At 37.9% G+C, this 11,014-nt stretch overlaps 3 protein-coding genes across 5 annotated transcripts; 1 reads left to right on the top strand and 2 right to left on the bottom strand.

Annotated features, from left to right (window-relative positions):
• Positions 1–49: 49 nt before the first annotated feature.
• On the bottom strand, positions 50–1,502 carry LOC126804099 (uncharacterized protein At2g39795, mitochondrial-like). Of its 2 annotated transcripts, XR_007673131.1 has the most exons (4): positions 1,219–1,502; positions 528–862; positions 219–449; positions 50–176 (listed from the first exon to the last, which is right to left on the bottom strand). XR_007673131.1 is itself a non-coding variant. In XM_050531872.1 (3 exons), the coding sequence occupies exons 1-3, from the start codon at positions 1,459–1,461 to the stop codon at positions 290–292; spliced, it is 738 nt and encodes a 245-aa protein (XP_050387829.1). In that variant the 5' UTR covers positions 1,462–1,502; the 3' UTR covers positions 50–289. The 2 variants fall into 2 exon arrangements, 1 of the variants encoding a protein (XP_050387829.1); XM_050531872.1 differs by having other exon boundaries at positions 50–449.
• Positions 1,503–2,295: 793 nt separating this feature from the next.
• LOC126802515 (CASP-like protein 5B2) lies at positions 2,296–4,906 on the top strand. The gene is made up of 3 exons (XM_050530151.1): positions 2,296–2,637; positions 3,599–3,731; positions 4,537–4,906. The coding sequence occupies exons 1-3, from the start codon at positions 2,507–2,509 to the stop codon at positions 4,729–4,731; spliced, it is 459 nt and encodes a 152-aa protein (XP_050386108.1). The 5' UTR covers positions 2,296–2,506; the 3' UTR covers positions 4,732–4,906.
• A 674-nt stretch (positions 4,907–5,580) lies between these two features.
• On the bottom strand, positions 5,581–8,327 carry LOC126801627 (mannose-1-phosphate guanylyltransferase 1). 2 transcript variants are annotated; one of them, XM_050529047.1, is made up of 5 exons: positions 8,112–8,327; positions 7,162–7,286; positions 6,942–7,004; positions 6,598–6,837; positions 5,581–6,489 (listed from the first exon to the last, which is right to left on the bottom strand). In XM_050529047.1, the coding sequence occupies exons 2-5, from the start codon at positions 7,270–7,272 to the stop codon at positions 5,818–5,820; spliced, it is 1,086 nt and encodes a 361-aa protein (XP_050385004.1). In that variant the 5' UTR covers positions 7,273–7,286; positions 8,112–8,327; the 3' UTR covers positions 5,581–5,817. The 2 variants fall into 2 exon arrangements, with proteins under 2 accessions (XP_050385004.1, XP_050385003.1); XM_050529046.1 differs by having other exon boundaries at positions 7,162–7,294; positions 8,112–8,326.
• Positions 8,328–11,014: the final 2,687 nt, after the last annotated feature.

Raw genomic sequence — 11,014 nt, 5'->3', positions numbered from 1 at the left:
GTATAAACTTATTATAATGTATGGTACAAATGTGATTTAGAAAATAATGAGCTTGGAAAATGCTGCAACATAATTGATTGCCTGATAAAACGTAAGACAATGCTCAAATGCTACTGCATGTCACAAGCGTAACAATGCCAACATAGAGCACATCATTAATTTCAATGAACTACATAATCGTTTCCCTAAATTATAGGATTTGTTGCTTAAAAGTCATAGATGTTCCATAAGACAGACTCAAACATAACTTCGGATCTCTTCCGGGCAAAACCGATATGCTAGGAGGCAATTAAACTTGAACAAATTGCTTAAGTTTCTTCAGCCAGTTCTTGTATTCCCTGCTGTCTTTGTTGATCATGTACTCATGCAAGAAATTGGTTGTGCTGGGCTTGATTCCCCTAATCTCCAAGTACTTGTGAAAGGACTTCTGGAGATTCTCATCCAAATCACTGCAAGCAAACATTCACACAGTTCAGCGAACAATATCTAGAATCAATGCTGCTCAACTAATAGTTATGGACGCTTACTGGAAGTCAGGCCCCTCGTAGCCGATCTGATCCTCAGCAGTGCCGGGATTCTTAACTACCAAGCTCTCTATCTGAATCTCATCAGGGTAGGCATTGCAGCTAAACTCCAGAATAGGGGAATCACTCCCCTTGGAGACGCTCACGACCAATGGGATGCTCGATTGATTGGCATCATCATCCGCATCATCATCATCCTCACCCTCGCCGGTAACTAGATCAGGCATGTGAACTTCCACTTCTATCTCTTCATCTTGATACGTTCTCGTCAGCTTCACTGTCTGATATCCAGGCTCATCTTCTATCTTGAAAGGGAAACCACTCGGAACCTCTTCAATCTGCAAAACAAGACGCATAACAAGCACCCAAATAATCATGACCTGATGCCATATCTCATTCTCAATCAAATCCTATATAATTCATAAACACATTGATTTTGTCTCAACTTCCAACATATACAATCAAAGTACCCAAATTTACACACAGATTGATTCTTACAATACCAACTCACATCAGCTAACTAACTCAAAGTTACAGCTTCGAAACTAATTAACAGAATCATAAATCATAAAATATCAACAAACCCAAATGAATTCTAACCAATACTAACAATTCAAAAGCATAAAAATCCAAACTTTAGCTCATTTATGTACAAATTCTCAGAACCCAAACAAACCCAGTAACAAAAACTCACCTCCTGATCATCAGTCTCCTCGGCGCACTGAATCTCAGCGTCGATGACTCGGAGAAGGCTGTCGTCGGCCTTGGAATAGTACCGAGGGTTTTGACGAGCCAGAGAGGGCTTCCGGGCGGCGAGGGTGGAGTGGTTTATGGCGGTGAAGACGGCGGCGTGGTAGCTCCGTTGGCCGCGGACGAGGCGGGTGGCAAGTGGGGCCAGAGATGAGGCCGATCTGCGGAGGATGGAAGTGAAAGCCATTGCGTTTTGAGAGAGATGAGGAGACTGAGGGGTTTAGGGTTTTAGGGTTGAAGAGTGAAGACTGTGGCTTTATAAGGAGGTGGAGCAATGGTTGGGTACGGTTTGGTATTCAGTAGTGAAGTTTTTGGGACCACTGCTGTGTGTACACATCAGCTTCTACAACTCAGAATAATGTTTTCCACATCAGATTATTTTGTGGAATTAAGTAGTCTCCAATTTCAAGAAATTATTTGATGAAATTTCAATTCCTGAGGCAAATTCATAACTTGTGTATTTCTGATAATTTTTGTATTTTCTACGTGACTGTACAACAAACATACTGTTAAGAGGAAAATCATCTTGCTGGTTTGATGAATAGGAGAGTTATTTATAAACAAAGATTTCAATTTCTCCCTTGGAGTTAAACTTTGTTGCCAATGCAATGCTAACATTAGCACAACTCTGAATTGGGTTGTTGTTCTCCCTTATGTTGTAGACTTGTAGTAGCTAAAGCAATCAACTTCAATTTCTTTGGAGCAAGTTGGTCAAGAAGTCCTTGTCTCTATTATAGTCCTTTTAGCATCAAAGAGCTTTACAAAAAAAATGCAATTTTTAGGCTTTGCTAGGCCAAGTTTGCCCTGTTTTTTAAGTTGTTTCTGCTTCTTTTCTAATGATGAGAGGATATAGAAAAGTTTCCTAATTGATTTAGTATGGAAGTCCTCCCAAATACATTCTCAAAAAAAGAAAACAAAGAAGTGCTCCCAAAAATACAATAATAAATCAAGGTAAAAGGGTCCCTTTTCATTTTGCTATTCATATTCAGGCCCAAAAGTAAACAAACCAGTGTGAGATAGAATATATTTCCATTACAACCATCTCTCTGTGTTCTTCAACTCTATCTCAACTCCAACTGAGAGATTCCCACATTTCAATCCCCTCGGGAAAGTTTACTTCTTTAGCTTCTTATCCAATATTGATTCATGGGGAAGTATTATGGAAGTTAGATCATACTCATCTGTAGAACTCAGAAAAGGGTCTTTCTAAGTTTTGATTAGAGAGAGAAGTGATGAAGGTGTTTTTTGGGAGTCCAGGAAACATAAGTGGGCTTCTACTCAGAATTGGTCAGTGTTCTTTTGCTGCTGCTTCAATTGGGGTCATGGTATCTGCTCATGGCTTCTACAGCTCTACTGCATTTTGGTATATTATATTACTTGGTCTTCTCAATAGCTCTCTACATTTTTTCCTCACTTCTCATCCATTTCTCCTGGCTTGTATACTTTGTGTTCTATTTGGGTTGTTTGGTGGTGCTTGCTTCTTGTTGATTTGGCTTTGTTCCCTATCTGGAACTTCATGCAATGCCAAAAAAATCATTGGGTATTGTAAAGGATCAAACTTCAGCACCTGGGTTTTGTTTCTGTTAGTGGTCTTACTCTGATAAAATGTTGTTGAGCGATTTCAGATCAGTGAATTTGTAGCCAACATATATGGAATGAATAGTTCCTGAAAGAAGAATGTGTTTTACTTGTAAATAAAGCAAGAAAGAGTACTGAGAAAAGCAAAAATTAAAGATTTTTAATGCCCATTGTGATGCTTTGTTCACCTGCTACATAGAAAATGATGGGGGAATGTTGGATTAGGTAGATGACTAGATAAGAAAATTGATGAGTTTGAGCTGGTAACGTGAGTTTAGGAAACTTGTGGATTATGGACAACTTTGAGGTTAACATCATCTGTAATGAACCTCTTTAGTCGTCAGTGGGATTAGTTAGTGTTTAGTATCATAGTACTTTGAAATTTGCATTAGCCGCTCATCCAAGTTTGCAATTTGAAAGTGGTAAAACCAGATTTCATGTTTTAGCCCTTTTACCCTTTTATGCCTTATGTCTCACCCAGAATTACTGCATTTTCCTAACTTTAGTTTCTTAAGGTATTTGTCTGTGTAAAACTTTGAGGGTTTTATCTATGGCTAAATCACATATACATGCTTATGTGCTCAACTAAGGGTACTTTGGTGCATGCTTGTGTTAGAACTTACACCTGCTAATTTTATGGTCAGGCTGATCTAATGCATAAGATTGTTCTCTTTGTTTTATGTTTTGATGCAAAATGCAAGTATATCTGCCTACCTTATAATTTTTACCAACATTTGTGGATTCAGCTATTTAATTGCATCTATGGGGCTTGAATTCCTTTGGAGTTTTGGACTTGCTTGTCTTGATTTTCATGCTTTGAGGTCAAAGAGGAGCTTGCAGAGTCCTGTTCTAGTGAGCTTATTTGTTGTTGGAGATTGGGTGAGTTTCTGCACTCGTGATGTCTAAGTTTACACCCACGCACTTATTGGAAACGACGCATACTTAGCATCCTTAGTCTTATTGGTCTCATAGACTGGAACTGTTAAGTTAGGTGATTAGGAAAAATTTTGGTGATCAGTTATGTGTTAAAATGAATCATTTGGATCCTCTTAAATCTTTTCCTGATAATGCAGAACCAGCTGAAATCTTATATCAGTTGATTCAGTTTCAAATGCAAAAACTTGTTTCTGATAGTCAGGATAGTTGGAAAATTGGAAACAACTATGAGAGATTGCAACTTAAGATCTTTGAAGAAAAATATATGGTCCTTTTAAAGTTTAATCTGACTGTGTTGATCTTGATACTTATTAAATTAGGAAAAAAAACATTGGAATTTTCTGGGTATCCCTGCTACTCTTGGCATTTGGTGATCGTGTAATGCATACTATTTGGAAGAATTATAATGTCTTAACTCCTAGGAGAGGCTTTCTCGCTATATTTTAATTGGTACAACAGAATTTAATTTTTAAATACTTAAACTCTAGTGCATGAATGCCAAGTTTTCCAAACATTATTGAATCATTACTAAGGTCATTTGAGCCTTAAGTGTGGCCTGCTGTATAAGTCCAAGTAGACTTATACAAGCAAGTCATCATGTTTCGGACTTGGTTCCTTGTGTAGTTCAAGCACTTTGCTCTGTGTAAAGTTCAAGAGCTCAATGATAACTCTTCAATTAAGATATGAAGTTTCCATATCAGTTAATGGTGTAAACTAACCATCGTTTGCAACAATAACGAAAATGCAGGTAACAGCTACGCTTTCACTGGCAGGTGCATGCTCATCGGCTGGGGTGACAGTTCTGTACTCGAGAGACTTGGGTTACTGCGGCAAGATGCTTCCATGCACCAGGTTCCAACTCGGGGTGGCTTTTGCTTTTATCTCATGGTTCCTCCTTGCTGTTTCCTCTCTTGTCATGTTTTGGCTGCTAGGTGCAGTGTAAGAGACAACAACTTATACCAACTTCACAAACAACGTATCGTTCAATTCTCTTCTGTAAATATAATGCAACACATCAAAACAGATCAGTTTTGATCAGTACATCTGTGAACTAATTTTGCTACAGGTTTCTGGGTCCAGAGTTATAAAGTACTGTAATGTGATCCACGATTTAAGAATGACCACGTGTTTCAGTTTTCAAATGGAAGTTGGTATTGAAATTATATACATCATACAATCTTCTTTCTCTATAAGTGAGGTAGCTTTTCACATGGTCGACCTCCCCTTCCCCATCAATTTCCTTTTATTTTGGCCCTTAGTTTCATTCTTGTATTTAATTCACTTGAGGACAAGATAATGAAAGTATGGTGCATTTGATTGTGGCTTGTTATTTTCACTAGAAATGGATACACATACTAAGCCAACACAATTTTCATGAAATATTTAAGGCTTGATATGATTGTCTGACAAATTTAGCTGGATTAAGATGGCTGGACTGTTCCTGCCGCAGAGAAATGTAAGACAGTAATCACAACACCTAGAGCTGTTTATTTGGTTTCCATTCGGCCAAATTTGCTTTCTCAGGTCACAAACTTATTGATGGTAATAAACATCAGTTTTTTTTTTGACACACAAAAATGCGTACAAATAGCAACAGATTAAAGCCCTTGTTTGCAAAAATGAACTAACAACGAGTCTACCAAAGATGGCACCGACACTCGATTTTAAGAGAATCTTGTTGGATCATAGAAGAGATCCCAAATCTAAGAACATAGTACCCACCACTGCGGAAGTGCCAATTTAAAATGCAAAAATGATAGATTAACTCATAAGATAATTCAAGCTTGACAAGTTACAGAAGCCAGAGAAGCAAACCCTGATAATTTATTACTCTATACACACTAACATATTGCACAACATTGAGTCAGAAGAGAATGACCCTTCAAACATCACAAGGAGCACAGAACCTTTACACTGAACAAGAAAACAAAAGGAAAAGAAGAAAAGAAGTGCATTTAGGAAAAACTAAGTTACAACCTCTCTAGACACATTCTGTGATTCCTCAAACACAATAAACAAGAGCATACCCTCACATAACAATCTCTGGCTTCAAAATACTTGACTTGATTTCTTTGTGAGGCAAAACCACACCTCCATTGCTGTAGATTTCATCACTTACATGAACATCCTCACCAAGGATGGTCATGTTCTCCACACGAGCCCATTGCCCAACAGTGGAATGCCATCCAATGATACTGCCGGAAATGCAAGCATGTTTCTTGATCCGAACACCGCGCATGACTGTGCAGCGGGAAAGCCTAACTCCTGATTCAACCACACAACCGGGACCAATTGCAACATCTGGTCCAATCAGACACCCCTCACCTATAGTAGCAGTCTCATCTACCAAGACATTTCCCACGATGTGGCTTCCCTTGGCCAACTTAGAGGAAGATTTCTTCCTCAGCGAGTCTAAATAGAGTCTCAGGCCTGTGATATAATCCTTTGGTTGTCCAATGTCCATCCAAAACCCTGGGAGAACCATTGCAAAGAGCTTATTCTCTGACGCGATCTTTGGGAAAACCTCTTTCTCAATTGAGGTTGGTCTCAGTTGAATACGATCAAGAACTTCAGGATTCAACAAATATATTCCAGCATTGATTTTGTTCCCAACAAACAATTTTGGTTTCTCTACAAATTTCTCCACTTTCCCTGTAGACTCTTCCAAAACCACCACTCCATATTTTGATGGCTCATCCACCTGCATGATAAGAAGACATTATGTAAAGACACTTTATTTAAGTTTTGAATACGCTTTTAACAAAAATAAATACAAATTATCAAAATATAATTATAACAAGGGATTCACCTTGGTCACCATTATAGACGCCTCTCCTCCATGGGATTTATGGAATGCAATCATTTCTTTTAGTGGATACTCACTGATAACATCACTGTTAAGGACGAAAAAGGGTTCACCAGATTCGTCTTTCAGTTTGTCTCTAGCAAGAGCCAGAGGACCAGCAGTTCCAAGGGGTTCAGTCTCTTGTGAACAAGTGATCTTGATCCCAACCTTTGTCTCAAATTCCTTCAAGAAATTCAGCATCACCTGCAAATATGGAAAATGAGCCTAAGTAATCAATGTAATCTAAGTTGCATCGCAAGTGTCACTGACAGAGAAACAGAAAAAACAAGATGATGGGAACCATGTACCTCTGGTTGGTAATTGATAGCCAAAACCACTTCAGTCACACCAGTAGCCTTAAGAGCCTCAATCTGGAAGAAAAAAAAAATCATTATTTACAGGGAGAACTCATGACAAAATACAACATCAAATATTTTTGGGTAAAGAAAACAACTTCATTGTCTACTTTATAATCTATATATTTCCATGGTATAAGAATGAAGGAGGTATGGATCACGAAAATTGTACCTGATGCAGGATCATGGGTTTGTTGGCAAAGTCAACAAGTGGCTTAGGGACACTAAGTGTCAATGGCCTCAAACGTGTTCCAAAACCTCCAACGAGAATGAGTGCCTTCATCTTGATATGCCCTCTGCTTTCCCTGATATTAATACAATCAGAATACCCTCTACTATATCTAAAAAAGCGGCAGTAATCAAAGAAGCTATAAAGAAACACGAAAACGTTCCAGCTACACACACAGGCTGGATGTTTTATTAAGAACAAAATCAATTCTTTTGTATCAATTACTCCTTCTACCACATGGAACCGAATTCAGAATCCAGTCGAAAGAAGACTAATGCTTCAAGTACACTAGACGGTGTAAACCGACTTTAGGTTTCTTTTCTGATCACTTGCCAGCTTAATTATCATTAAAAAAAAAACAATTCTTGATTACACCCCAGATCTTGAAAATAGAAATATAAAATAGCTCCCAAAATTAGCCCCATAAAAAAAACAAAAACAGAAGAAGTTTCATGAGCAACATGATTTCACAGTGCAGCGATCCATATACAAACAAAACCACATTACTTCCGGGCTGTCTTAACTCTGAAGCCCCTGCTCCACCATAAAACTCGCAAATCGGTGGATTAATGGCGAAAATATTCGAAAAAAGATGCCAAAACAGCTGTAATGGTTAATGAATTCCAACAAATATAGTAATGTAAGACATGAATAACCCCGAATTGACAAGTCTGCATTAGATCGCGAATCAATCACAAATATGGAAGAGTCACTACTGGATCTGACCAAATACATGGCGAATGAATCCATTAGAAAACGGAGTTTTGAACAAACATCATATCATTCAATAACAGGGAATCGAAACAAAGCAAAGACAATGATGCACACTGAGCCCCTGCACATTGTCCAATCCAGCTCAAACAGATCAACGAATATCCCGAAACCAATATTACCTCGGATCTCAGCGAATCACACAAAACCCCGAACAGAGTCCGAAACCGGAGAGAGGGAGAGAGAGAGAGAGAGCTCGGACGCGGAGCCGAATGGGGGGGCGAGGCTTTGCGTGGGTGACCCTAACGGTTTTGATAATCCGTCAGGGGTAATGGAAGAAACCAATTACAAAGGAGAGGAGAGGAGAGAAGAGAGAGAGGGATTTGCTGAAGAAGGCGCGTCTCTTTTTTTTTGGTTGGTTAAAACCAGAGCTCTCTCATTCCATTATATATACCCGCCCAGATTAACGAACCTCTCTTCTTCTATTTAATGGGGTTGAGTGAATTTCCGATTAAGCGGGTCAGGTCCGCCCTTTGTTTGCGATTTGGCGGGCGCAGTTTCGGGGCTGTTTCGTAATCTCGGCTGTTTCTTTTGTGGATAAATTAGTACCCACCCTCTCTTGGATTTGTTTTTGTTTTGGAGAAAATTATTAGAAATTCAGGTTTTTTTGGTCCATGGTTCCTTCCTTTAGGCCAATCAGAGTGAAGGAACGACGATGAAAAAAATGTAATGTTTGATGGAGTTTCAATTTTTACAATCTTTTATATGGTACAGTGCTACATCATCGTGCTAAAAATGAGTATGCGAGATGAGGTGTTTTGCCCAAGTCTTAAACCTATAGACCTTGGCCTTTTTGACTCATACACTTTTGTACGTGAGGCGGGTTTATCTGTTAAAGAAGTTTAAGTTCTATTTTGAGATCTTGTACTTACATTCACTTCAAAGCAGATAAATATATATATTACAACATAATAAATAAGTAAAATAATAAATAAATCATTATGATCTTCATGTAAGGTTCAAGGCGTTTTGGTGGAATCTTGCACGATTCAAGCCCAATGCATGCCTTAAATCCATGCTATACTTGCAGATATTTTGGTGGCAATTACAAGAAAAATATTGAGAGATGCTCTTTTAATTACCTCAAAGAAAAAGATTGATCTCAACTACCGTCTAGATTATATTTACTTCGCGCACAAAGAGAAATATCTAACATTTCTAATTTAAAAAAAAAACAAGAAATTTAAACCAATTAATTTGAATAAATTTTGAGAAATGATTTAGAAGTTTGTTCTACTAATTTTATAGATGGCTATGCACATAAGAACAGAAAATAGAAGAAAATTAAGAGGAACTACTCCAAAATGTTAGAGCATTGAACTTTAATTGATCTGTCATGTGAAGTTGTAAGTTGTAACTCAATGGATTAAACCAACTGAACTAGTCGAAGTGATCAACTACTGTATACCCAATAATTGAAGAATATGCGCTTTCCGAATGATACTGATTGGGTTCAACATCAAGTAGCAAGTTGAGGCCAGATTTGCCAACGGGGGCAAAGCATATTCCACATAAGATGCAAAACCCTACCGACCCAGATTGGATTTTGCTTTTTTAATACAAGATCCAAAATGATTCGAAGCAGAAATGTGACCCGAAATCAATGCTAACTATAATTCCAGCTAATTTCAGCCTCTCCCACTTTGCTTGGCTCTCAAAGAAAATAGTGTTCGTTAATGTACACCAAAAAAAAAACTCGGATGCACACGTCCGTACTACGTCGTATTGAAAATGAGTTAGCGCAGTAACATATATAGCATGCAAGTTTCTTATTCTTCTTCTTTTTTGGAAAATGAATCACTTCATTTAAGTACAAAGCTCAAGATGTCCAGCAACAACCGAAAACCTCAATACAATGTAATAGGAAAATAATCAAACAACTAATTTCAACCAGAACCTAATAATAACTGACTATCATACAAACTAAAAATAAAAAACATGAGCCTAAAAGGCCCAAGCAATACAAAAAAACCTTATTGTCAAAAAAAAATACAAAAAAACCTTAGCAGAAGTACTAGAACCGCAGCAGCCACCGTCATCAATGGGAGGCCGTCAAACACTCAAACATGGAAAAAAAAATAACATTGCACATGTTTGCATTGATGTTCATGTTCCGATCGACCTCAACACTACTATCATACGGAGACCCAATATCCAAATTCTCTCCCCCATAGACACACAAACCAAGAGGGAACCATAACTGCCAAGATGACCAAGAATTCTCTCCAAATTCTTTTCCTTCTTTATCAAACATTAAAGTAAGGTGTACATTACATAGGTAACTGTTGAAATGAAAATTAAACGAGTTTATTGTGATTTCACTAGGCATAACTAAATCAGTTAGGTATATAGCTCAAAACTCTTATTTGTGTCGGTTAAAGTTATGCCTAAATATTGTATTAGCGAATTTAAGGAGTATCGGTGAAGACAATCGTCATCCACTTAAGTATCTATCTAACCTCAAGGTTAATTACCATAATTAACAAACGGGCTTCTCACCTCGAATATGTGCATGTGTTCTTGAAAGTTCATGTTTTTCCTCTTCAGAAGTTTCATGTGTAATGTTGGTCTTCATGCAAATGACCTAACTATACGTGTTGACCCTTTGGGATCCCAGCTTTGACAAAAGATCAAGTCATATACTGTTTCAAAAAAGAAGAAGATCAAGTCATATATATATTTGGCTATGCTCCATTGCTCTTCCTGCAAGCATTGGCTGCCCAAAATTCTGCACTTTTTCCTTTTAGTGTAATCAAACCAACCAAAATGGGGTATGTGAATGTGATCTCCAGCCTCCAATCTAAGTCACACTTTCCCTTTGCAAGTTTTTGTCAAAGGGGCATGCATATATTCCTTTTATGAGTAAACATCGAGTGTCAAACACACAGAGTACCAATCTTCAATCTAATATACAATCTGTACATCTTATCTTCACGTACAATTTATATTGGTAGCTTGGATTGTCATGGGGAAACAGTTAGGACAACTCACACCAACACATTATGTTTTCTGTGGGCGCCCCTTA

The sequence above is a fragment of the Argentina anserina genome, chromosome 7, assembly GCF_933775445.1.
Source record: "Argentina anserina chromosome 7, drPotAnse1.1, whole genome shotgun sequence".
NCBI lineage: Eukaryota > Viridiplantae > Streptophyta > Magnoliopsida > Rosales > Rosaceae > Argentina > Argentina anserina.
This window is presented reverse-complemented; position numbering and strand designations above follow the sequence as displayed.

Bases quoted from the DNA above. Each gene is read 5' to 3' on its own strand.
- LOC126804099 (XM_050531872.1), bottom strand. From the start codon at position 1,461: ATGGCTTTCACTTCCATCCTCCGCAGATCGGCCTCATCTCTGGCCCCA. The intron at 863-1,218 runs GTGAGTTTTTGT...CTTGTTTTGCAG, and splicing joins AGGAGACTGATGATCAGGAG to ATTGAAGAGGTTCCGAGTGG. The intron at 450-527 runs GTAAGCGTCCAT...GTTTGCTTGCAG, and splicing joins TACGAGGGGCCTGACTTCCA to TGATTTGGATGAGAATCTCC.
- LOC126802515 (XM_050530151.1), top strand. From the start codon at position 2,507: ATGAAGGTGTTTTTTGGGAGTCCAGGAAACATAAGTGGGCTTCTACTC. The intron at 2,638-3,598 runs GTATATTATATT...TTGTGGATTCAG, and splicing joins TACAGCTCTACTGCATTTTG to CTATTTAATTGCATCTATGG. The intron at 3,732-4,536 runs GTGAGTTTCTGC...ACGAAAATGCAG, and splicing joins TATTTGTTGTTGGAGATTGG to GTAACAGCTACGCTTTCACT.
- LOC126801627 (XM_050529047.1), bottom strand. From the start codon at position 7,272: ATGAAGGCACTCATTCTCGTTGGAGGTTTTGGAACACGTTTGAGGCCA. The intron at 6,838-6,941 runs GTACATGGTTCC...CCATATTTGCAG, and splicing joins CTATCAATTACCAACCAGAG to GTGATGCTGAATTTCTTGAA. The intron at 6,490-6,597 runs GTGAATCCCTTG...CTTATCATGCAG, and splicing joins CGTCTATAATGGTGACCAAG to GTGGATGAGCCATCAAAATA.